The sequence below is a fragment of the Oryctolagus cuniculus genome, chromosome 1 (genome assembly GCF_051225735.1).
Source record: "Oryctolagus cuniculus isolate XC-2025 breed Fujian yellow rabbit chromosome 1, ASM5122573v1, whole genome shotgun sequence".
Lineage (NCBI taxonomy): Eukaryota > Metazoa > Chordata > Mammalia > Lagomorpha > Leporidae > Oryctolagus > Oryctolagus cuniculus.
The window spans coordinates 68137457-68164127 of NC_142867.1; the positions used below are offsets into that span (position 1 = coordinate 68137457).

Here is a 26671-nt window from a genome sequence, read left to right on the forward strand (position 1 = left end):
AAAAAAAATAAAAGGTGAATTTTTAAAATATGAGGTAAGGGCATGTTACATTGTTTATCAAAACCACAATACTCTTTCCAATTCTATTTGCAGGCCCCTATGCAACCTTACTTAGCTGTTCCTCTCATTCAAAAGGTAAAGTTTGTTTCTCTCACCTTGGCTCTGAACTTAATCATGTGATTCTCTTTAGCTAACAGAAAATTAGCAGACATAACACTGGGAAAATTTTGAAAACTTTGTGTGCACTGGGACTCTGCCTTCTGTTGTGACTGGTAACCCATCTGCATTAGGGGAACACACTCCAGTTAGCCTCCATAAAGGTGTTGCTACCACATGAAGAGAAACCGAGTTATCCCATTAAGACTCTAGACAAATGAATGAAGCCATCCTAGACCATCTCGTTCAGCCAAGCAGGCCCAGGCCAGAGGAAACACCTAGCCATCATACAGAACATAAGGTGTAATATTAGCTTGTTTTAAGACACTAAGTTTTAGATGGTTTCATTAAGCATTAAAAGCTAACTTACAGAGTGTGTGCATGTGGAGGAGTATATAAATTTTTTTTCCTGATCTCTCATTTCTTTCTCCCTCATAACTTTCTCTATTAACAGTGATCAGACCAAAGGTAATGGATAAAAGTGCTTCTACCACACTATTATTCTTCTCAGCCCTCAGAAAGCCAAACAGTTACCAGTAAATGTAACTGTCATATACATCACGATGGAAATACTGTTCCTAGGAGATAATAAGCCATATATGAATGTAGTATACAACTGTAGGGTTGGCATTTAGTCCTGAAGTGTTCACCTCTTTCATGTCTATTTACAGTGTATTCCTATTGACTAAGTGGGGAGGGGTCTGCTTTATAGAGTGCTTCATTGTTAAGTCAGTACCTGTTCTGTTTCTGGGATGTTCTTTTTGTGCATTAAAAAATTTCAAAATTAAAAACAAAACAAAACAAAAACATTAACTAATGTCTCCACCTTTACACACCTACATGATACAGCTAAAGTCTAAGTTGTAAAGTTTAACTCCAGATTGTAGACTGCCTAGAAAAGTCTGTGGGACACCACCCATTCCTGAACAAAATGACACATGAAAGGCTAGGAACAACACAATGAGTCCTTAAAAAAGTGTCCAGGCCAGGCATGGAAGATTTTTTTTTATCCTTTTATATTTTTTGAACTTTGAATCTCATGAAATATCATGAATTCAAATATTAAAATAATGCCTGAAGAAATGGTAGCATCATTTAAGTAAATGTGCACCTCCAAAAGGAACTTTGACATTGATTCTAGAAGATAAGATTATGTAGGGGTATGCTGATTTCTAAGTTATACATTTTTTAAATGACTGAACTATGACCAAATTTACTTCTGTAATCAATTTAGAAAAATATAGTGGGGCTGACACTGTGGCATAGTGAGCTAAGCCTCCTCCTGGGTGCCGATATCCCATATGGGCACCGGTTTGAGGGCAGGCTGCTCCATTTCCTATCCAGCTCTCTGCGATGGCCTGGGAAAGCAGTGAAAGATGGCCCAAGTGCTTGGGCCCCTGCACCCACGTGGGAGACCCAGAAGAAGCTCCTGGCTCCTGGTTTTGGATCAGATAAGCTCTGGCCATTGTGGCCTTTTGGGGAGTGAACCAGAAAGGAAGACCTTTCTCACTCTACCTCTCAAGTAAGTAAATCAATCTTTTTTTTTTTTTAAAGAAAAATATAGTAAACACATGAAGGGGAGCTAAATGGGGACAGGTGGATGAACCTTAAATGATGGGTTCCTGAGCTGAGGGACCTGCCATTCAAAGTTCCCCTCAGGGTCAGCTCCAGAAACTGCCTAAGACACTAGAGAAAGAAGGGTCAGTGATTCCACATTTCCATCACAGGGCCTTAAAGAAGTACTGTGCCCTTGACCTTGATTCTTTTTCTCCAGTCCTGACACTGAGTTAGTTGGAAACAGACGCAAGTAAGGGTGGAGATATGAAAGGGAACCTGAGACTCCTCCCCACTTATGGTTCTGTGCCTAATGCTTCAACGTGCAAGGCAGTTTGAAGTTTGGGTGATTCCTTTTGACTGGACACTTAATACTGAAATGAGCCTTTATGATGACTAAAAGTGAACTCCTAAAAATCATCCAAGAGTGAGTGGAAAGGTTATGGGGAGTGAGTGGAAAGGTTATGGGAACTGAGTGAGATTTAATTCAAGGGCAGAAAGGCCTAGCTCACAGACCAGTTCTAGGGAAACAATGGAGCGCCATTGTGTCCCATTCAGTCAACCTATTCTCCACATCGATAGGAAAAACAGCCTGTAGCAGTAACTCATTAGCTCCCCCAACGGGTAATAACCACTAGGATTTAGATGGATTATAATTCGGTTTTCAGGTCCCCAAGCCTCTGGCAGTGAGTATCAGAAGGGCTATGATGGGAAACCAGGACAGGCAATTTGACACTGGTGCTATTTCTTCAAAGGCATTTTGTGAAGGACACACCATTTTCACTATAAAAACAAGCACTTCTGGTTTCCTCCCACATCCCATGCCCTTGCCCATTGTTGCTGCACCTCTAGGAAGCTGGGGCTGCAATGACCAATCTCTGGAGGCAGACTGAATCCCTACATCATGAGATGACATGGAAAACACTGTAGAGCTTCAGTTTCTACATGAAGTAATAACAGTGGCTAATATCAGAGAGTTAAATTAAATAATGTATGTAAAGCACATTTTAAGGGTTCAGTCTTATAACAATGCCCATGTCTCCCAGAAAGTCACAGGAGGATCTGGGTGAGGGAATGGAGAATGCCACATCTCAATACTCTTAGAAATCCCTGCTATTAAGTAGCTCCCAAGGGTCTGCACAGTCAACAACACAGGGATGGGGGATGGGGGATGGGGACACAAATTCCTTCTGTACCAGGCTTGGAAGAACACTCTGGGCAAGCAGCTCACCATGAAGAAGTGAGGGGAATCAAGCTGACTCAGGAGCGGAATGTTGTCTGTGGTCACCGAGTCAATCCTGGAGCACCAGGCCAGTGAGAAGAGCCAAGGCTCGTTGACCAGGTATAAGTTGATGTTGATGTTAGCTGCTTTATAATCCCTGGAACAAAAAGAGAACCCACAGAGGGTTTAGACCCAGCCTTGTTCTCATTATCTAGAAGGTGGAACAACCACCATCTTTGTGAAAGGCTACTGCCTATATCAGCAGAAGCAGCTGGTCCAGGGGCAACTTAGGATACCATGTGACAGCATGGGCTCATGTTGCAGTGAAATAAAGAACTGGATTTAATCCTGCTCCTATAGCAATAATAGTGGTGTGCTAGTAAACTATATGTCCTTAGGAGGGTTAGCAAAAAAACAAGAAAAGGAAAGAATGGAGGAAAAACTGAAAAAAGTAAGCCCTATTTGTAGCATCTGCAAATTTCCATAGCATAAACATTACTATTACAGGCAAATTCAAGCTATTACTGGTAAAAACCAATTTTTTAAAGTCCACGAATATTTAATAACTAGCTTCTACAAGGTTGTATGAGTCAGCTCTGGCATGCTACTTGTAACACCTATACTCAACTTGCTATACGACACTTACTACCCCACTCCAAAGATTTGCTCACCTACAACTCTTCTGAACTCCATCATGCAAGTTAAAGCAGAGAATGTATCCTATTCATCTCTGTACACCTAGCATAGTCTCTGACTCCATGTATATTAATTGAAGGAATTAACAAATATCTGGTAAACATTTTAAATTTCAAACGTGAAACATTTTATAAACACTCAGTAAGGACAAGAAAAACCCAAATTTTTCCAAAGCCCTATGACTCAGGGGATCCTTGTGTACTTTTTATAAACAGGAAGAAAACAAGGTAAGGACTGCTTAGTAATTCTAGTCTAGTTGTCACTATTTGAGTTCAGTTTCTCAGAAAACACACCATGTAATAAGTGCCTTCAAAGTTTTTAACATAAACCTGGTACAGCATATTGGAAACTGCTCTGCACTAGCCCAGGTTTGAATCCCAACTCTGCTATATACTGACTTGGCAAATATTTATTCTTGATGTACACACTGTAAAATAATAACACCACCATCTCCATTGTAAAGTGCTAGCAATTAGCTACCCAATATATTAGGATTATCTCTACAATTCCACAGATCACCTAAAGATAAATTTGAAGAACAGAAATTAGATATAATAGTAAAATGCTACTTCTGTTCCTCTTTTGAAATCCAAACTCAAAAATCAATCACAGAAGAGGTGTTCAGCATGCTGTTAAGCCATCAGTTGGAATGCCCATATTCCATATCAGAGAACCTGGCTTCAAGTCCCAGCTTTGCCTTCAAAGTTAGCGTCCTGCTGATCTGCACCCTGGGAAGCAGCAGGTGATGTTCAAGTGGTTGGGATCCTACAGCCCATGAGGAGACCTGAATTGAGTTCTGAGATTCTAGTTGGGCCTAGCCTTGGCAATTGCTGGTAATCAGGCAGTGAACCAGTGGATGGGAGCACCCTTTCCCTCAAATAACACTTTTTAAAAATCACAGTTCTGGGGCTGGCATCATGTTGTAGCAGGAAAAGCCAGTGCTTGTAGTGCACACATCCCATATGGTCACTGGTTCGTGTCCTGGCTGTTCTACTTCCAATGCAGCTCCCTGCTAATGGCCTGGGAAAAGCAGCAGAAGATGGCCCAGGTGTTTGAGTCCCTGCACCCACTTGGGAGACCAGAATGAAAGCTTCTGGCTCCTGGCTCCAACAGGGCCCAATTTTGGCTACTGTGGGCATGTGGGGAGTGAGCCAGTAGATGAGAGGTCTATTACTCTACCAATATCTCTCTCAAAAATATTTTTTTACTTATATAATTATCATATGATAAAGTTGCAGAGAACTATATACTTATATATATATATACACACATGCAAATGAATATAAATTTGGAAAATTTGAATAAGATCAGTAGATTACATCAATGTAAATGTCTTGGTTGTGATACTGTACTATAGTTTTACAAAGTGTAACCACTGGAGGTACACAGAATCTTTATATACAGTTCATATATGTTAACTGTATCTATTCAATATGAAAAACTTAATTTTTAAAAACACTATTAATTTTAAAATATACTGTGGAGTTTACAGTATATACAGAAATAAAGTATATGAAAATAAAAGCACAAAGTATAGTAGACAGTACATGGAATTACACTGCCCTGAATTTTGAATATCCTTTATTTTACATTGTAGAATGTTAGATATTAACTCTAATAACTTAAGGACGCTGTTCATAATACCTAGAGAAAACACTAAAAAATAATTCAAAGACATAAATAGCTAGTATCGGAAAGGAATAACAAAAAACCCACAATGAATTGAGAGGACAAATAGAAAAAAGAGTATGACAGTGATGGAAACCAAACTATATTAATAAGTAAACTAAGTATTAATGGACCAAACATTCCAATTAAAGAGATTGGGCTAGCTCCACGGCTCACTAGGCTAATCCTCCGCCTGTGGCGCCAGCACCCCTGGTTCTAGTCCCAGTTGGGGCGCTGGATTCTGTCCCGGCTGCTCCTCTTCCAGTCCAGCTCTCTGCTGTGGCCCAGGAAGGCAATGGAGGATGGCCCAAGTGCTTGGGCCCTGCACCCGCATGGGAGACCAGGAGGAAGCACCTGGCTCCTGGCTTCGGATCGGAGCAGCGCCAGCCGTAGCGGCCATTTGAGGGGTGAATCAACGGAAAAAGGAAGACCTTTCTTTCTGTCTCTCTCACTGTCCACTCTGCCTGTTAAAAAAAAAAAAAAAGCAGAGATTGTCCAACTAGATACAAAAGCAAGAGCCAATAATCTTGTTTATAAAGAGACATATTTTAAATATAAAGATGCAAAGTAATAGCAACATAAAACATACACAAACACAAATAGTAAGAAAGATAGTGTGCTGATATACACATAAGAAAAAGTAATATTCAAATAGGAATTATTACCAGAGACATTTTACAATGAGAAAATTCACCAAGAAGATACAATTATCCTGAAAGTAAATGCACCTAATAAAAGTGTTTCTTAAAGAAACCAAAAGAAAAAAGACAAAATAATTAAAAGGAGAAAGACACAAATAAACACCATAGTTGGAGATATTAAACACTCCTCTTTTGGTAACTGACATATTAGGCATAAGGAACTGTTCTTTTCTCTCTGACTGGAGGGACTGCTCCCAGAAGAAAGAAGACTGGAGGTTTAGACTACTCTCCTTGTTAATGTGATAGCTCTATCTTTTGTACATAGAATACTGACTTTTTTAGGAAGAGAGGCTTTTTATATGTAATGTTCTTAAAAAGGATATTCCTACTTAAGTGTTTCTTTATTAAATATTTTGTAAATAAACAATGAATTCATGAGGCATAGGTCTCTGGAGAATGACACATAAACTAGATAATTTTCTAGGAATAATAAAGGAAGCATTTCCTAGCCCAAATGCTTCCTTTGTGTGTGATAACCCTGAAAAACTTCCTTGGAAGCTTTATATATTACTCTGGGCCACAGAGTATGTGTCCAATAAAGGAAAAACACCTGCAGAGCTGGAACAATGTCTCTGATCTTTCCTGGCTTTGTGTGAGTCTCTTAACTGCCCACTGTATCCTTGAAACTAATAACAAATGTAGACAGTAGGCAGATTCTCTGATGTGTGTGACCCATGTGAAACCTAATCTTTTGTGTTAGTTCAACAGAAAGGAGGAAAATTAGTATGCTTTTAAAAACATAATAAATCAACTCGAATCAAGTACATTTATAGAATAGTATACCCCACTATAGGTCTACTATAGGTCATACAGCTTTCAGGGGTATAAATTCACCAAGATAAATCATACAGTAGCCACAAAATAAGTTTTAATACATTTATAAAAATTGAGGGACCAGCACTGTTTTGTAGTGGGTCTTACGCGCCACCTGCAGTGCTGGCAACCCATATAGGTGCCAGTTCAAGTTCCGGCTGCCACTTCCAATTCAGCTCTCTGCTATGACCTGGGAAAGCAGTAGAAGATGGCTCAAGTCCTTGGGCTCCTGCGCCCATGTGGGAGACCCAGAAGAAGCTCCTGGCTTTAGGCTTTGGATCGGCACAGCTCCAGCAATTGTGGTCAATTGGGGAGTGAACCAGCAGATGGAAGACCTCTCTCCCTCTGCCTCTGCCTTGCTGTAACTCTGCCTTTCAAATAAATAAATAAATAAATATTTTTTAAGAAAGAAACTGAGAGAACAAATTAAGCCTACAGCAGGAGAATGAAAGTTTATAAAGATCAGAAATCAAGGAAATAGGAAAATAAAACTGCAATAGGAAAAAAGCTAACAAAACCAAAATTTAGCATTTTTAAGTGATCAAAAATTTCATAACCCTGATATAAGACTGACCAAGAAAAAGAGAGAAAATAAAAGTTTCCAGTATCAAAATACATTAACACTAGAGGTAGTAGTTGCCCAACATTGTCCATGTACTAACTATTGAATTGTTTACTTTAAAAACATTAACTTTATGTTACTGGAATTTTACTCCAATAAATTATTTAATTAAAATGCTAAAAGTACTAAAAATAGATCAGTTATAAGTGAGGAGATCGAATCAATAATAAAAGTCTCCCAGTCAAGAAAGTCCAAGTCCTGACAGAGTCACTGCTGAATTCTAGCAAACATCTAAAGAAGTAATGTCAATCTTTCTCAAACTCATCCACAAAACTGAAAAGAAGAATACTTCCAAACTGGTTTTAAAAAGCATTACTCTGATACAAAAGCCAGACAAGGACACAGTGAGAAAAGGATGGGCCAATGTCCCTGATGAACATAAATATCATCAATAAAATATTAGCAAACCAGTTCAACAGGATATTAAAAAAGATCATTCACTATGATCAAGTGAGATCTTTGGAAGCCAGGATGATTCAATAACTCAATAAATGTGACACATACAACATTAACAGTGAAGGACAAAAACCATAGATACAGAGAAAGTATTTGACAAAATCCATCCTTTCGTGATTAAAAATAATAATCATGTGTAGAAAGAATGTTCCTCAAAACAATAAAGGCCATATATAATGAGCCCACAGCTAACATTACACTCTGTGGTGAAAAGCTACAGGCATTTCCTCCAAGATCAGGAACACAAGGATGTCTTCTCTCATCACTTCTTTTTAACATAGTATTGGAAGTCCTGGCCAAAGCAATTAGGCAAGAGAAATAAATAAAAAGCCTCCAATGGGAAAGGAGGAAGTAAAACCCTTTCTGTTTACAGATGACATGGTCTCTTATACATAAATCCCTAAAGACTAAACCAAGAAAACTGATAAAAGACATAAATTCAGTAAAGCTGCAGGATACAAAATCCATGTGCAAAAATCCACAGTATTTTTTTTTAAAAGAATTACTTATTTATTTGAAAGAGTTACAGAGAGACAGGGAAAGAAGGAGCAAGACATCTTTCATCTGCTGGTTCATTCCCTAAATGGTTGCAACAGCCAGGGATGGGCCAAGCTGGATCCAAGAGCTTCATCTAGGTCTCCCATGTGTGTGGCTGGGGTCCAAGCACTTAGGCCATCTTCCACTGCTTTCCCAGGCCATTGGTAATGAAGTGGATTGGAAATGGAGCAGCTGGGACATGAGCCAGCACCCATATGGGATGCTGGCGTTACAGGCAGTGGCTTTATCCACTAGCCACAACACTGGTCCCCACAGTATTTCTATACACTAATAATGAACAATAGCAACAAAAATAAAATACTTAGGAATATATTTAATTAAAAAGATGAAGGATCTCATGCTATAAAACACTGTTGAAAGAACTTAGAGAAGACACAAACAGAAAGCTAACCCATATTTATGGATAAGAAAACTTAATATTGTTAAAATGTCTATACTAGCCAATGTTATCTACAGACAATGCAATCCCTGTTGAAATTCTGAGGTACTTTTTCACAGAAATAGAAAAACAATTTTTAAATTAATATGAAACCATGAAAGACTTCCAAGGAATCTTGAACAAAAAGAACAATGCTGGAGGCATCAGATTCCCTGCTTTTAAAATATACTAGAGTTACTATAATCAAAATAATGTGGTATTGGCATAAAAAAAGATACATCAACTCAACACAGAGAACAGACAGCCTGAAATAAACGCACCCACTTATGGCCCAGTGATTTTTGACAAAGGTGCCAAGAACACACAATGAGGAAAAGACAGTCTTCAGTAAAGGTGCTGGGAAGATGGGTTATCTTCATAGAGAAGAATGAAGTTAGACTCTTACTCACACCATATATAAATGATAAAGGTGTAACTATAACAGGGCTAGCATTATGGTATAATGGAGCCAGTTTGAGTCCTATCTACTCCACTCCTGATCCAATTCCATGCTATGTTACCTGGGAAAGCACTGGAATCTGGCCCAAGTCCTGGGACTCCTGCCACTCACATGGGAGACTCAGATGGAGTTTCAGGCTCCTGGCTTTGGTCTGGCCCAGCACTGGTCATTGTGGCCATTTGGGAAGTGAATCAGCAGATGGAAGATCTGTGTGTGTGTGTGTGTGTGTGTCTTTCTATCTCTCTTTCAAATAAACAAATCTTTAAAAAATAATAAAATGGTTGGAAATTCTGTGGCACAGTGAGTAAAGCCACTGCCTGCAATGCTGGCATTCTATATGGGCACCATTTGTGTTGCGACTGCTCCACTTCCAATACAGCTCCTTACTAATGGGCTGGGAAAAACAGCAGAAGATGGCCCACATGCCTGGGCCGCTGCCACCCACATAGGAGAACTGGAAGAAGCTCTGGGTCCAGACCCAGCTATTGTGGCCATCTGTGGAACGAACCAGAGGTTGGAAGATCAATCAATCTCTCTGTCTCTCCCTCTCTCTCTATAACTCTCACTTTCAAAAAACAAATCTCAAATAAAATAAATAAAATAGTATAAAACAAGGCATCTCTATATTCACATAAATTTCAGTAAAATAAGGTATTTAAAACATTACTGATCAAAATATCAAGTTTACAATATCTCATGCTTGTTCTGATGGATTAGGATGTGAACACTGATCACAGAGAATTTACTGAAAATATGGTTGCAATAAAAATATTCTTGTTATTACATAAATATTAAAGGTGTAACTGCTAACTTGGGTAACTTAGAAGTCTAACGCGGGGCCGGCGCCATGGCTCACTTGGTTAATCTGCCGCCTGCGGCGCCGGCATCCCATATGGGCGCCAGGTTCTAGTCCCAGTTGCTCCTCTTCCACTCCAGCTCTCTGCTATGGCCCAGGAAGGCAGTGGAGGATGGCCCAAGTCCTTGGGCCCCTGCACCTGCATGGGAGACCAGGAAGCAGCACCTGCTCCTGGCTTCGGATTGGCACAGCGCCAGCCATAGCAGCCATTTGAGGAGTGAACCAATGGAAGAAAGACCTTCCTGTTTTTCTCTCTCTCTCACTGTCTATAATTCTACCTGTCAAATAAAAAAAAAGAAGTCTGAGGCTAATGATTTAGAATAAAGTCCTGCTTGTGAACTTACACAATCAGCTTCGCAGTAGAGCAAATGAAAAACACCTGACTCTCCTTACTACAGCATACACATTCCTTATGGAGAAGGATTGAGTCTAGCTTACACTGATCTTGAACATGAAAATGTCATTGTATATTGTACATAGTACTACTCATATTACTTATTCATAATAAGTATTTGCTGAGCTAAATCATTTGACTTTATAGTAGGATCCTTGTTAAATCTGATGTCAGCTGCAGCTATGCCTGTGTAACTATGGCCACTGAGTAACTTTAAAGATACAGTAGGGGAAGAATTTGGTCCCTGAAGTCTCTAAGACCTATATTTAAATCCCAGGTCTACCACTGACCAATTCTATCAACTGGGGTGAACTAGCTAACTCTGTCAATGGGAAATGATAAATACACAGCACAACATAGAGGGATGGTGACACTAAAAGCAGCATCTAACATTTACTGTCATCTTATGTTTGCCCGGATTGCTGTGTGCATAATAAGAATGATCTTATTTAATCTTTTGACATTCCAACGAGTACCACTGTTAAAGCAACTTACAAAGGAGAAAATTGTGGTTGGTCACACATGTAGGAGATGGGTAGGCCAGGATGTGAAATAGCCAATGGTTTAACAAGCACAAACCATGACACATTATAAAGGCTCAATAAATAGAAGCTATTATGGTTATTTTCTGACTACTAGATTAACCTAAGGTAGCATTGGGAGAGAAAGAAATCATCTTTATGTCATTTCTATTTGAAAAAAAGTAAAGGGAAATAGAATTATGCTCAAAATGAAGTAGCTGAGTAGAGAAATCTTAAGGGCAATGGAGAGTAAAACATACATAATTTTCCAATGCTAAAAGGAAAAAAAGACATTATTCTATGATCAACCATGCTATAGCCAGAAACACAGAAAAAAGCAGGAACATGAACAAAAGTGCATGCAATAGCCTGGTTCATGCCTTGGTGTGCAGGAGGATGTACAGGGGAACTTTTATGACACCCAAGCAGACTGTGTATTATATTTGCATATATACACATGGGGATGGGGATGGGAATGGGGAGGAGGGAGGGAGGGAAGGAAGGAGGGAGGGAGGGAGGGAGGGAGAGAGAGAAAGTATCCAAAGAGGATTTTGTCTCTGAAGTATTTAGAATTATCTAACAGCCAGGGGATATGGATTAAATTAAGCAATTATCAATAACAGGTAAGTCTGGAAAATTTACCAGGTTATTCTAAAGTGCTTTCAATTCTGAAAATCTGTCTCCAGTTGTACACTGTAAATATGATAGTTAATAACTTTTTATTCTCATGCTTGTTTTTTTTGTCTTGATTTTTTTAGCCAACTTGGATTCAAAAGTTTTAGTTATTTACTTGAGAGGCTGAGAAGAGAAAGAAAGGAACACAGAGATAGAGTGAGCTCCCATCAGCTGATTCACTCTCCAAATGCCCACAAAGGCCAGGACTGGACAAGGCCAAAGCTGAGAATTCATTTCAGGTCTCCCACATGGGTAGGGGGAACACAATCACTTGGGCCATCACCACTGCTTTCTACAGTCTGCATTCACAAAAAACGGCAATTAGGAGCTAGAGCTAGGCATTGAAGCCAGACACTGAAAATGGGACACTGATAATAACATCTTAACTACTAGACTAAAAGCTCACCCCTTGAAGTTTTTAATAATAGTTATATTCACATGCCTACAAGAAATATCTGTATCACAAAAATATTTGAGTTAACATAATCCATCTGGTACTAGGAAGAGAAAAGAAGCAACTGTTTTTTAGTTCCTATTTTTCAGTGTTCTGCTAAGCCTACAACAAGGTGTGTTAAATGATGACAGACTTCAGCACAAAGGAGAAAGGACATTAGTTTATGCTCCTAGGGCATATTCCACATTTGATAAATGTTTGTGAGCAAAGAGAGGGAAGGAGGGATCAAGAAGATAACCATAAAAAGAAATCCTAAGATGGGAAGGGGAGGTTTAGTTTAGTTGCAACACACATTTTGTGAAAGTAAGGCAATCCTTGCCAAGAAAGCTGTGATCAAACACTTACTTAAACCCCCTGTAGAACAAATTCTTGTAGTCAACATTTATTGTACTGATATTTTCCTTTCCAAGTTCTTCCATGGTATATAAACGGCCCACCATTCGAAAACCAGGAGCATTTTCTCTGACGTACCCTCTATCATAGGCTGGCAACCAATAAATCTGCAAAGAGAAACAAAGTCCTTCCATGAATAATCACCTGTCCAGGTGTAAGAGGCCTCATACGGAATTGATGGAGTGCCATTTCAGCATTCCTAGTAGTCTACAGTGAGCAGAGAGAGATTCTAGCCCTTAATGAAAACAGACAATCTGATCTAATGTTAACTAATGAACTCTTATAATGGGGTTTTCAGCAAGGCTGTTCTAGAGCTGAGTTTTCTTAGGGATGCTCCATCCACAAGTTGACATTAAGTGTCAAGAGCCCACTGTATACAGAAAACCTCATACTACCAAGTGGCTAAAGAGTTGCTAATTATGGGATGAAGGTAGTAACCAAAAAAATCTGGGGTTGATGATTCTAAAAATCACTTGTAAGGAGTCGTTTCCTGCTGACAGATACTACTACCATTCATCTGTGGAAACAGTTCTATTTACAAGAGAGACTTTTTTTTTTACTCATAAAACTCCCATATTGAGAATTTAAGTTATTTGTAACAATTAACTGCTCAAAAGCACTTCTGAAAAACACGTGGAGTAAATCTCAGCTCAACTAAGAACCAGTTGTCTTTCTATAACATTCAGGAAAGTCAAGTCCTCAAATCCTCAGGGTTACTCAGGCTCTTTCTAACAGATCTATGTTGGTGACGTGCAGGTCACATCACATAGCTATTCCACACACAATCCTTTAACACTGGGGCTGATATTTCATGTAGTTTAGAATAGTAAATAGACTCAATGTTTTTCCTTACTCATATAACTTTCTCTGGTTCACTCTTAGATTATCTCATGTAGCTGTTTATAACAATCTCCACTTCCATAGAAATAAGTTACTTAAAGATCTCAGACAAGAATTACAAGGTAGGTCAAATTCAACTACTATGTTTGTAGGACAAGGTACCCACATCCCAACCTCTACTGTAAATATCGAGATAGACATACCAGATGTGGCTCAATTTTAGAGTCAAGGATCACCTTTGTTACATGCTTGACAAATGAGTGTCTGAGAGGATGTTTTGCTGGAGGGCCATAAAGATCAAATATCACAAATTTATTTTCCTTCTTTGCAAGTTCCAACAAATCATCTAGTTTTGGAATCGACTGATTTCTTGCTCTGCGTTTATCAGCCTCTGATTGGTATGGCATATTGAAATATGGTCTGCGCTAAAAATAAATACATCAAAGAATACATTGGTTCCCATCAAAACCGTTTTCTAGTTCTGTTATGTAGTCCCATACATCGCTCCATATTGCTCCATTACCATTCAATCTAGCCTCTGAAATACTAGTTGTAACATAAAGGGTGCCCGGAAGGGAAATAAAATGTGATCTCTACCAGTAGTTATGGTGTTTGGAACGATTCATTCTGTATTCTAGAACCTGTTGTGTATTTGCACTGAAAGAACGTCATTCTGCTCTTGACCTTTCTTTCCAGCCTTTTGTCTCCCACCTTAAGGTAATACATCTCTTTTCAGTCACATTGGCTTCCTGCATGTGCTTCCACTGTTCTAGTTTTGTGTAAAAGGAAGAACACGCGCTTTGTCTTCAAACTGAACTGGATTCAATCCCATTCTATTTTCCTTCCTTGCTACATCCACCTGCTAAAATCCTACCCTCAACTTTTTCACATGATATCTCTTTCATTAAACTTTCCTTAACTATTCCTGAAACAAAGATAGTTCAAGAGCTTTAAATCCCAATGGTCTATTTTAATGCCTCTGGTATCTCAGTCTGCCTTCTGTAGTTATTTTCACATCTTAGACCCAAGCTCAAATCTTGGCTCCATACACTTCTTGTTGTGCACCCTTGGTAAATCCATTTATTTTTTTAAAATTTGTTCCAACAGATTGGGCCAGCATTGTGGCATAGCTGTTAAAGCTACTGCCTGCAGTGTTGGCATCCCATATGGGTGCTGGTTCAAGTCCCAGAAGCTCCACTTCCAATCCAGCTCTCTGTTATAAACTGAGAAAGCAGTAGAAGATGGCCCAAGTCCTTGGGTCCCTGCACCCACATGGGAGACCTGGAAGAAGCTCCTGGCTCTGGATTGACCCAGCTAAAGCTGCTGCAGCCATCTGGGGAGTGAACCAGCAGACAGAAACCATCCCCATCCCCACTACCTCTGTGTAAACTCTGTCTTTCAAATAATAAATCTTTCAAAAAATTTATTTCATTAGAGACAGACAATAAAAGAACTACTTGTTCACTTCCCCACATACCCTCAATGGCTGGGGCTGGGCCAGGTGAAAGCTGAAAGCCAGAAGCCAGGAATGCAATCCAGATCTCCCATATGGATAACAGAGACCCTCTTCTTGAGCCATCACCTGCTGCTTCCCACGGTGTGCATTAGGAGGAAGCTACAAATCCAAGCACTCCAAAATGAGATGCAGATATACCAACTGGCATCTTAACTGTTAGGCCAAATACCTACAGCAGGGAAAAGCATTTAAATTCTTAAAGTCTTCTAACTTCCCAAACTACAAAATGGGGAAGGGGAGAGGTATCTATGTATTATCCCTACAGTTATTTTTAAGATTAAATATATTTATACTTTCTTGGAATATGCTTGGTACATAGGAAAGCACACAATTCACATTAGTTCCCTATCTACTGATTCTACTGGAGTGTTATTACTTCATTGCTGAAAGTGTCAAATACTCTTTGCAATAAGCATTTTGCATTACACAAAGCAGGCCATACAAACTCTGGCTATATTAAATTTAATAGATGGTACTTTTATCACCATTTGCCAATTTTAGACCATTTGCCAGTGTAGGCCATAAAAGGCTACCTCTGGAAGAAGCAGTAACTCCTCACATATTCTTAAAACTCAAGTATTCTCTCTGCACCACTGCGTTTTCATACTCATGTGCACATTTGCTATTTACTCTTATCTTTCCATTGGCCTCCTAAACAAATTGCCCTTTCTCTCACTTTTCTTTAATTTCTTCAATGATAACTTGTTATTTAGTAGCATGTTGTTTAATTTCCATGCATTTTTAAGTTCTTGTTGATTTCTAATTTTATTCATTTGTGGTCTGAGACAATCCATGGTATGATTTCAATCTTCTTAAATTTATGGAGACTTGATTTGTGGACTAATATATAGTCTATGCTAGAAAATGTTCCATGTGCTGAGGAGAGGAACATATATTCTGTAGCTATTAGGTGAAAAGTTCCATGAATATCTTTTATGTCCACTTGCTCAATACTATGGTTTAACTCTCATGTATCTTTTTGTTTTGTGCTTGGATAATCTCCATTGATGACAGTGGAGTATTGAAGTCCCCACTATTACTGTATTGGAGTCTGTCTCTACCTCTAGGTCTAACAGTATTTAATATATATATATTATATATATACATATGGTCTATATTATATAATATGTATATAGTATTGTGTTGGGTGAATATATGATTGCTATATCTTCTTAATCAATCCTTTTATCAATATATAATATCCTTACCTCTTTTTATACTTTTTGATTTAAAATGTTTCATCTGATATGAGGATACCTATTCCTATTTGTTTTTGGTTTCTATTCTCCTGGTATATCTTTTCTCAGCCTTTCACTTTTAGACTATGTGTATATTTACTAGTAAAGTGAGTTACTTGTAGGTAGCATATTTAGATCTTTTTTTTTTAATATGTTCAGCCAACCTGAATCTTTTGACTGGGGAATTTAATCCATTACATTTTAGTTAAAAGTTAAATTTTAAGTTACATTTTAGTTAAAAGCTAATGCCTGTCAATCTGTTGACTTGCTGAACCTTCTCACTGTACCCTTCCTCGCACCTGCACTCCCACTCTTCTTCCTCTTCTCTCTCCTATTCCCACTCTTAATTTTTAATTTACTTTTTTTAATTTTCAGTTTACTTTATACTCATTAACTCTACACTAAATAAAGAGTTCAACAAACAGTATGAGGAAAAAAATTGTTCCTCAACAGTAGAGACAAGGGCTGGAAACAATCGTTAAATTTCAAAATGTCAATTTCAATCCTCTACATGACATTTTAGATACTCTATTAGTTACCACAGATAAGGAAAACATATGGTATTTGTCTTTTTGGAGCTTGCTATTTTCACTAAGTATAATGGTTTCCAGTTGAATCAATTTTATCACAAGACAGAATTTCTTTTTTTTTAACCACTGTGCACTATTCCATAGTGTGTGTGTGTGTGTGTGTATATATATATATATATATATGTCATAATTTCTTTATCCAGTCACAGTCAATGGACATCTGGGTTGATTCCGTATCTTAGCTATTGTGAATTGAGCCACAATGATCATGGGCTTACAGGTAACTCTTTCATATGCTGATTTCATTTCATCTGGGTAAATTCCCAGGAGTGGGATTGCTGGGTCATACAGTAGATCTATTTTCAGCTTTCTGAGGTATCTCCATACTGTCATCCACAGTGGCTGTACCAGTTTACATCCCCACTAACAGTGAATTAGGGCATGTTTTTCTTTTTAAATTTTTAAAAATTTTTTTGTCAGCCAGAGTTAGTAAGAGAGAGAGAGAGAGAGAGTTATAGACAGTGAGAAAGAGACAGAGAGAAAGGTCTTCCTTCCATTGGTTCACACCCCAAATGGCTGCCACCACCGGCGCTGTGCTGATCCGAAGCCAGGAGCCAGGTACTTCCTCCCAGTCTCCCACACGGGTGCAGGGACCCAAGCACATGGGCCATCCTTCACTGCCCTCCCAGGCCACAGCAGAGAGCTGGACTGGAAGAGAAACAACCAGGACTAGAACCCGGGGTGCTGGTGCCGCAGGTAGAGGATTAGCCAAGTCAGCCACTGTGTTGGCCAGGGCATGTTTTTCTATACAACCTCACCAAGATTTACTGTTTATTGATTTCTGTATTAGAGCCATTCTAAACGGGGTGAGGTGAAATCTCATTGGGTTGTAATTCCATTTCCCTTATGGCTAGGGACCCTAAGCATTTTTTCATGTGCCTGTTGGCCATTTTAACTTCCTCTTTTGAAAAATGCCTGTTCAAATCCTTTGCCCATTTCTTAACTGGATTGCTTGTTTTGTTGTTGTTGCATTTCTTGAGCTCTTTGTAGATTCTGGATATTAATCATTTATCAATTTCATAGTTTTCAAATATTTCTCCCATTCTACTGGTTGCCTCTTCACTTTGCTGAGTGTTTCTTTTACAGTACAGAAGCTTCTCAGCTTGATGTGATCCCATTTTTCTATTTTGGGCTTTGATTGCTTGTGCTTCTGTTGTCTTTTCCAAAAACTCGTTGCCTATGCCAATGTCTTAGAGAATTTCCCCAATGTTGTTGTAATTTGATGGTATTGGATCATAGATTTAGGTCACCAAAATAACCTTCACAATTAATTGCTTTGCTGTGAAAAAGTAGCCAATCCTCCTAATCTTATAAGTTGCAAGCTAACACTCTTTCAACCACCTTCTAATTACAATAAAGAAAGCCCTACAATGGTACATAAAAATAAATTCACTAGATAATTATATTTGAATCTCAATTTTCAGGATACTTCTTGGTCACCACAAAAACAGCATGACTAAATACTACTATAAGCATACAACCTACACATGCCAAAATAAATATCTTAATCTCAAAAATCACCCACCAAAATTTGTTACAATAATATACAATATATTCAACCCTACCAGTTACAATCAATACAAGATAGTTACAACAGGAGATGGTTTTGAAAAAATATTTGAAAACCAAAGCAACATAATATTAAATTACATAGTTCTCACAGTTCTAACTATGACCACTGACATGAAAAATGAGTGTTGTCGGGGCCAGCACCGTGGCACACTAGGTTAATCCTCCACCTGTGGTGCTGGCATCCCATATGGGTGTCGGTTCTAGTCCTGGTTGCTCTTCTTCTGGTCCAGCTCTCTGCTGTGGCCCCAGAAAGCAGTGGAGGATGGCCCAAGTGCTTGGGCTTCTGCACTCGTATGGAAAACCAGGAAGAAGCACTTGGTTACTGGCTTTGAATCGGCATAGCTCTGGCCATTGCAGCCATTTGGGGGGTGGACCATCGGATGGAAGACCTTTCTCTCTGTCTCTCTCTCTCACTGTCTGTAACTCTACCTGTAAAATAAATAAAAAATCTTAAACAAATTAAAAAAAATGAGTGTTGTCTTTAAAGGAAAAGTGTGGAGAAGATGCTGCTTGGGACACCTGCATCACATACTAGAGTAGCAAGTTCAAATGCTGGCTACTCTGTACTTCTAATTCTGCTTTTTGAAAAAAAAAAAGATTTATTTAGTTATTTGAAAGTCAGAATTACACACAGAGAGAAGGAGAGGCAGAGAGAGAGAGAGAGAGGTCTTCCATCTGCTGGTTCACTCCCCAGTTGGTCATAATGGCCGGGGCTGCACTGATCCGAAACCAGGAGTCAGGAGATTCTTCCAGGTCTCTAACATGGGCACAGGGGCCCAAGGACCTGGGCCATCCTCTACTGTTTTCCCAGGCCATAGTAGAGAGCTGGATCAGAAGTAGAGCAACCGGGACTCGAAATGGTGTCATATGGGATGCTGGTACTGCAGGTGGCGGCTTTACCCACTACGCTACAGTGCAGGCCCAGTCTTGGCCTTAGCAGGCATCTGGAGAGTGAACTAGTAGATAGAAGCTCTCTCTCTCTCTCCCTCCCCAACCATCACTCTGCCTTGAAAATAAATAAATCTAAGAAACACAACTAATGATCACTAAGTCCCAATAAAGACTACCAAGGAAAATTACTAATTAAAATTATCAGCCACATACTCATCAACCCCACTGTTTCATCAAATATTTCAGCCTGAAATTTTCAAGTTTAATTCTAAAAATCATAAGACTTTTCTCAGCTATATATTACATATAAGATAAAATAACAGCCTTCCCCTCTAGAAGATATATATAAAAACATTAACTGGCTAAGTAATCTAACATATACATGCTAATTGAGCATCTCTTGCTTTTATGTGCCCATGTATTCATGTATGTATGAGGAGACATATTATGGAGCCTACACATAGACATAGAGGAGGTCATTGTTTTCATATAACAAAACAGAATTTATGAGTTATGGACCCCTAAGAAGACAAACATTCTGGGGAGCTACAGTTATTATAAATCCGTTTTCACCTAGTTCTTATATTTACATGAGCTAATAGAATGAATTTGAAGTGAAATCTCACTGGAAAAGGCCATCTTTACATATTTATTCACTTTTCATTATTTTTACAGGAAATGTTACCAGACGGCCCTCAGGATCAACATCAAATAAAAATCCATTCTACTGTTAGTACATAATCAAAACTATCTTGAAGTTTATTTTATTAATTACACTACTATCTGATAAGGGACTTATGATCACAGCTGACCCCCACAGCTTGCTCTATCTGCTACCACATGTGCTAGTAATCCAGATGCCTGTTGTCTATACAATTGAGATGTTTATTTTCAAAACTGAAATCCCAAATGAGTATATCTGATTAGGCAGAACCTAGGTCACAGAGATTTTTCCTAGGAAAAAGATAAACTGTAATTAGAAGTTGTTTGTTTTTTTTATCTTGAGAAGGCAGACTGACCTTTGCACACTGCAAATTTAACCTTTTACCCACTTCAAAATACTCAAGGATAATTCTCAAATCACTTATTTAAGCATTCGTATAATCTCCCTTCAACATGTTTTTCCTATTATAATCTCAATCTAGCTCCTATCTATCCTGCCCCTCCCTCCTTAATTCCCACCTACTCTTCTTCCTTCCCTCACATCCTCCTTTCCTTCAACTCTCCTCCCTCCTCTCCCTCTCCTCTCCCTCCCCTCCCCTACCTCTCTCTCTCTCTCACCACCACCATTATTGTCTATGGTTCCCCTTACTATTGATCTTTCCCATGGGGCCAGTGCTGTGGCATAGTGGGTAAGGCCGCCGCCTGCAGTGCCGGCATCCCATATGGGTGCCAATTCGAATCCTGGCTGCTCCACTTCCAATCCAGCTCTCTGCTGTGGCGTGGGAAAGCAGAAGATGGCCCAAGTCCTTGGGTCCCTGCACCCACATGGAAGACCTGGAAGAATCTCCTGGCTCCTGGCTTCAAATTGGCGCAGCTCCAGCCGTAGCAGCCAACTGGGGAGTGAACCAGCAGATGGAAGACCCTTCTCTCTCTCTCTCTGCTTCTCCTTCTCTCTGTGTGTAACTCTGACTTTCAAATAAATAAATCTTAAAAAAGCATTGATCTTTCCTTAGCACAAATGGCATTATCTTTGAAGTCCATATTCTTCATCTTCCTTAAGAGGGAATATTCATTCTCCACAAGCATTATTAGCCTCTATATCTCCTTCCAGAATACCCTACTTAGAAGTTGTTCTTGTGTGCTCTTAAAGCAATCTCAAATTAACTGTAGTTTATAAAGTATTTTATTACAATTGTCTATTTTTTTCTGGTGGTAAGATTTTTTCCCAAGAAAACTTTTATTTAAGGAATGCAAACTTCATGCATTTCATAAATACAACTTTAGGAACACAGTGGTTCTTCCCATCATATGCGCCCTCTCACCCTTCTTCCTCATCCCTCTCCTATTCCCATTCTTATTTTACACCAAGATCTATTTTTAATTAACTTTATACACATACAACTAACTCTATACTAAGTAAATAGTTGAACAAATTGTATGAAAAGAAAACAAAAAACTGTTCCTCAACAGTTGAGACAAGGGCTGTTCAAAGTCATTGCATCTCAGCGTCAACTTCACTTCTACTGATTACTTTTTTTTTTTTTTGACAGGCAGAGTGGACAGTGAGAGAGAGAGACAGAGAGAAAGGTCTTCCTTTGCCATTGGTTCACCCTCCAATGGCCGCCGCAGCGTGCTGGCGCACCACGCTGATCCGATGGCAGGAGCCAGGTACTTCTCCTGGTCTCCCATGGGGTGCAGGGCCCAAGGACTTGGGCCATCCTCCACTGCACTCCCTGGCCACAGCAGAGAGCTGGCCTGGAAGAAGGGCAACTGGGACAGAATCCGGCGCCCTGACTGGGACTAGAACCCAGTGTACCAGCGCTGCAAGGCGGAGGATTAGCCTAGTGAGCCGCAGCGCCGGCCTACTGATTACCTTTTAAGTGCTCTATTAGTTATCACAATCTGGGTAGAACATACGGTATCTGTCCTTTTGGGACTGGCTTATTTCACTATGTATGGTGTTTTCTATTTTCATCCATTTTGTTGCAAACAGAATTTTTTTTACAGCTGTGTAGTATTCCATGGTGTACATATCTCATAATTTCCTTATCCAGTCTTCAGTAGACAGACATTAATGTTGATTCCATATCTTAGCTATTGTGAATTAAGCTGCAATAAACAAGGGGGTACAAATCATTTTCATTGGTTTCCAGAATTTATTTTTCTTTTGATTTCTTCTATGACCCACTGTACATTCAGGAGCATGCTATTCAGTCTCCATGTGTTTGCATATGTTCTAGATATTCTTGAGTTGTTGATTCCCAGCTTCATTCCATTGTGGTCAGAGAAGATGCAGGGTATGATTTCAATATTTTTGATTTTGCTGAGACTTGATTTATGGCCTAGCATATGTTCTATCCTAGACAAAGTTCCATGCACTGGTGAGAAGAATGTGCATACTGCAATTGTAGGAACAAAAATTCTGTAGATATCTGTAACGTCCGTTTGGTCTGTAGTGTTGATTAACTGTGTTATTTTCTTGCTGATTTTCCATCTGGTTGATCTGTCCATTGCTGAAAGTGGGGTATTAAGGTCCCTTATTACTACTGTATTGGAGTCTATGTCTCCCTTTGGACCTATGAACATTTCTTTTAGATAACTAGATGCCCTGTAATCAGGTGCATATATGTTTATTATAGTCATATCTTCCTGTTGAACTGATCCCTTCATCATTACATAGTGCCCTTTGTCTCTTTTAGCAGTTTCTGTGTTAAAGTCTATTTTGTCTGATATTAGGGTGGCTACACCAGCTCTTTTTTGGATTCTGTCGCCGTGGAATATCTTTTTCCATCCTTTCACTTTCAGTCTGCATATCTTTGTTGGTGAGATATATTTCTTGTAGACAGCAAACAGATGGGTTTCGTTTTTTAATCAATTCAGCCAGCCTGTATCTTTTAACTGGAGAATTGAAGCCATTTACATTCAAGGTGACTATTGATAACTAATGACTTGATCCTGTCATTTTTCCATAAATATTCCTAATGTTTACTTTGGATTTCCTTTGTATTTTTAGTGGAGGATTTTCTGCTTTCAGCTTCTTTCATAGTAATGACCAGGTTTCTGTGTTTCTGTGTGTAGCACATCCTTAAGCATCTTTTCTAAGGCTGGATGAGTGATGACAAATTCTTTCAACTTCTGTTTGTTATGGAAGATCTTTGTTTCACCTTCATTCATAAACAAGAGCTTTTCAGGGTATGGTATTCTAGGTTGACAGTTTTTTTTTCTCTTAAAACTTTGAATATATCTTGCATTTTCTACTAGCCTGTAGCGTTTCTGATGAGAAATTCACTGTGGGTCTAATTGGAGATCCTCTGAAAGTAATCTGGCATTTCTCTCCTGCACATTTTAGAATCTTTTCTTTATGTTTTACTGTGGAGAGTTTGACTATAAGGTGTCGTGATGAAGATCTTTTCTGGTCATGTCTATTAGGAGTTCTATGTGCTTCTTGTACTTGGATATCTTTCTTTCTCCAAATTAGGGAAGTTTTCTGTAATTATTTCACTAAAAAGGTCTTCTAATCCATTCTCTCTGTCCATGCCACCTGGAACTCTAAGACCCATATGTTGGGTTGTTTGATAGTATCCCATCAATCTCTGACACTGCTGTTTTAGTTTTCTAATTTCTTATTCTTTTTTGGTCTGACTGTAAAATTTCCAGAGATTTGTCTTCTAACTCAGATGTTCTTTCTTTCTTTTTCTTTTTCTTTCTTTTTTCTTTTTCTTTCTTTTTTTTTTTGACAGGCAGAGTGGACAGTGAGAGGGAGAGACAAAGGTCTTCCTTTTGCCGTTGGTTCACCCTCAAATGGCCGCCACGGCCAGTGCGCTGCGGCCAGCGCACTGTGCTGATCCGATGGCAGGAGCCAGGTACTTCTCCTGGTCTCCCATGGGGTGCAGGGCCCAAGCACTTGGGCCATCCTCCACTGCACTCCCTGGTCACAGCAGAGAGCTGGCCTGGAAGAGGGGCAACCGGGACACAATCCGGCGCCCCGACCGGGACTGGAACCCGGTGTGGCGGCGCCACAAGGCGGAGGATTAGCCTGTTGAGCCATGGCGCCGGCCTCAGATGTTCTTTCATCTGCCTCACTGAGTCTGTTGTTTTGGCTTTCTACTGCATATTTTATTTGATTTATTAAATTCTTCATTTCCAATATTTCATTTTGGTTTCTCTTTAGAATCTCATTTTTTTTTTTTTTTGGACAGGCAGAGTTAGTGAGAGAGAGAGAGACAGAGAGAAAGGTCTTCCTTTGCCGTTAGTTCACCCTCCAATGGCCACCACGGCCGGCGCACCGCGCTGATCCAAAGCCAGGTGCTTATCCTGATCTCCCATGCAGGTGCAGGGCCCAAGGACTTGGGCCATCCTCCACTGCCTTTCCGGGCCACAGTAGAGAGCTGGAGTGGAAGAGGAGCAACCGAGACAGAATCTGGTGCCCCAACCAGGACTAGAATGGGGGGTACTGATGCTGCAGGCAGAGGATTAGCCAAGTGAGCCGCGGCACTGGCCAGAATCTCAATTTTGTGTGAAAAATTTTCAGTCATGTTATGTACAGATTTATTTAATTCATGAATTTGCTTCTGAGTACTTCTGAGTAATCCTACAATCAACTTTTTGAATTCTGTTTCTGGCATTTCTTCAATCTCTTTATCTTCACATTCTAGTACTGAAGTGTTGTGTTCCTTTGGGGTGTCATGTTGTCTTCCTTATTCTTGTTTCTTTAATTGACACATTTATTTTTTGGCATTTGTGGAGATATTTGTTGGGTTTTTCCCCCATGAAGGCTTCATCTTTGGACTATACCTCTATGGCTTAGTGGAGTGCCACCTCTTTCAGTGAATACCCAGAAGCATGTGCTGGGTGTGGCCAGGGAGCTCTGCTCAGTGTTCCACAGTGAAGGGAGTGTCCAAGGTGACACCCAAGCTGAGCAGCATAGTAAATTTTTTTTGTTTTAAATCAGAGAGGAAGTTTGATCAGCACTGTTGGCATAGTCTCATGCTCACCTCCTCTCTTCCAAGGAGACTACTGCCTGGGCACTAGCCCCAGTGGGTATAATATTCATCTGCGCTGCCACAAAAACCACACAAGGGATCCATGCAGTCCTTGGTGTGAGCATGGATCCTGCAGCAATGACCCACACCAGGGAATCAGGGAGCCCCAAGCATGTGGAGTTGCCCTGCCCACAGTGTCTGCCCAAAGACCCAGCCACACCTTGAGCCCTCTCACATAGCCACAGTGTTTTCACAGTATCAACACACAGGGCTCCCACAATTCCAGCATCTGGCCCCCTGTCAATTCTCCCAGCCAGATTGAGGTGCCTCCTCTCAGCTGGTTGCTGGGTGCATGGACATGAGCTGGCACAGCTGTTACGTATGTCCAAAATGGCACTGGCCCTCTCTTGGCTGATTACAGCATGTCCGGGCCAGGTGGTCAGGGAGTGAGAAATTATCCCTCTAGGTTGGCAGGTACACTGTCCCCCACAGGGCTCCTATCGAGACTCACACCAGTCTCTTCCTGCAGCTTTATAGCCAGTGGTTTGGGGTGCTGCAGTTTGGTCTCACCTCACTCTCCAAAGTTGGTGCTGAGACTCTTGGCTGCTGGGATCCTGAATTATGTGCATCCATACCTTACACGTAGGTCCACAGGTTCCCTCTAATTTGTGTGGAGTTTCCTCTGCAGATTTCTCCCTAACTCTTCCTTGAGACTGCACTCTTTGCAGTTTTTTTAAACTATCTTTCCCTAGTCTACAGCAGTAAACTCCCTCCCTATTCCACCATCTTGTGAGTTCTCTATTTCTTAATACTCGTCTATGAACTCCATTAGGGCTAGAGATGTATTACTTCATCATTGTATTTCATGTGTCTAGTACTTAGTAGGTACTCAGTAAGTTTGTTGAGTAGCAAGAAGGAATCTTAAAATGCCAGTATCCCATATTGGAGTGCTGGTGCAATTCCCAGCTGCTCTACTTCCAATGCAGCTTCCTGCTAATGTACCAGAGAAGGAAGAGGATGATGGCTCAATTACTTAGGTACCTGGTACCCATGTGGGAGAGCCAGCTGGAGTTCATGGCTCCTGGCTTTGGGCTGGCCCAGCCCTGGTTGTTGTGGGCATTTGGGAAGTAAAACAGCAAATAGAAGATTGGTCTCTCCCCTTCCTCTAATTCCCTCAAATGCTCTTTGTCTCTCAACCTCTCTCTTTCTCACTCTGCCCTTTGAATAAATACGTAAATAAACATCTTTTTAAAAAAATGTCTCCCAGTCACCTCATCTATACTAAAAAAAAGACAAGGAAATAATATGTACATGTGGACACATTAAAATTGTGAAATTCTTGAATAAAAAGGAATTATATGACAAGAATAAGTTTACAAGTTTATCTTCAGACACTTTGGCAAAAGTAGAAATTAGATCTATTGAATTACCAGAAAAGATCTCCTGCCAATTCCATAGTCCTGCTACAGAACTGGGATGAAACTGTGTACACTTGCCTGTCTTCACTTATGGTCTTTATTTCCAGGAGCAGCACATGACCCTTCACAGAAGAGGGATTCATTGCAGGTTTGTGGAACTGGGGAACATTTCTTACCCATGGATCTAGAAACCATCTGCCTGCATTCAGAGTCGACAGGAATGTCCAATTGAAGAAGACAGGACGATCATTTGCAACTTCAGGCTTGACCTCCCTGATATTGGTTGTTCTTCTCAGATCATAGTCGTGCATGAGGAAAGGCACATTATCAAAACTGCAGGCAGA

The 26671-nt window shown here is 39.9% G+C and overlaps 1 protein-coding gene across 1 annotated transcript in view; it reads right to left on the reverse strand.

Moving 5' to 3' along the window:
• Window positions 1-26671, reverse strand: part of GDPD4 (glycerophosphodiester phosphodiesterase domain containing 4) — a 142132-nt gene that overhangs the window by 14096 nt on the left and 101365 nt on the right. The window contains exons 11-14 of the mRNA XM_089305785.1: window positions 26504-26660; window positions 13661-13882; window positions 12570-12724; window positions 2942-3089 (exon numbers count right to left, since the gene is read on the reverse strand). Coding sequence (XP_089161911.1) covers window positions 2942-3089; window positions 12570-12724; window positions 13661-13882; window positions 26504-26660 — 682 coding nt within the window. The remainder of the gene's footprint in view (window positions 1-2941; window positions 3090-12569; window positions 12725-13660; window positions 13883-26503; window positions 26661-26671) is intronic.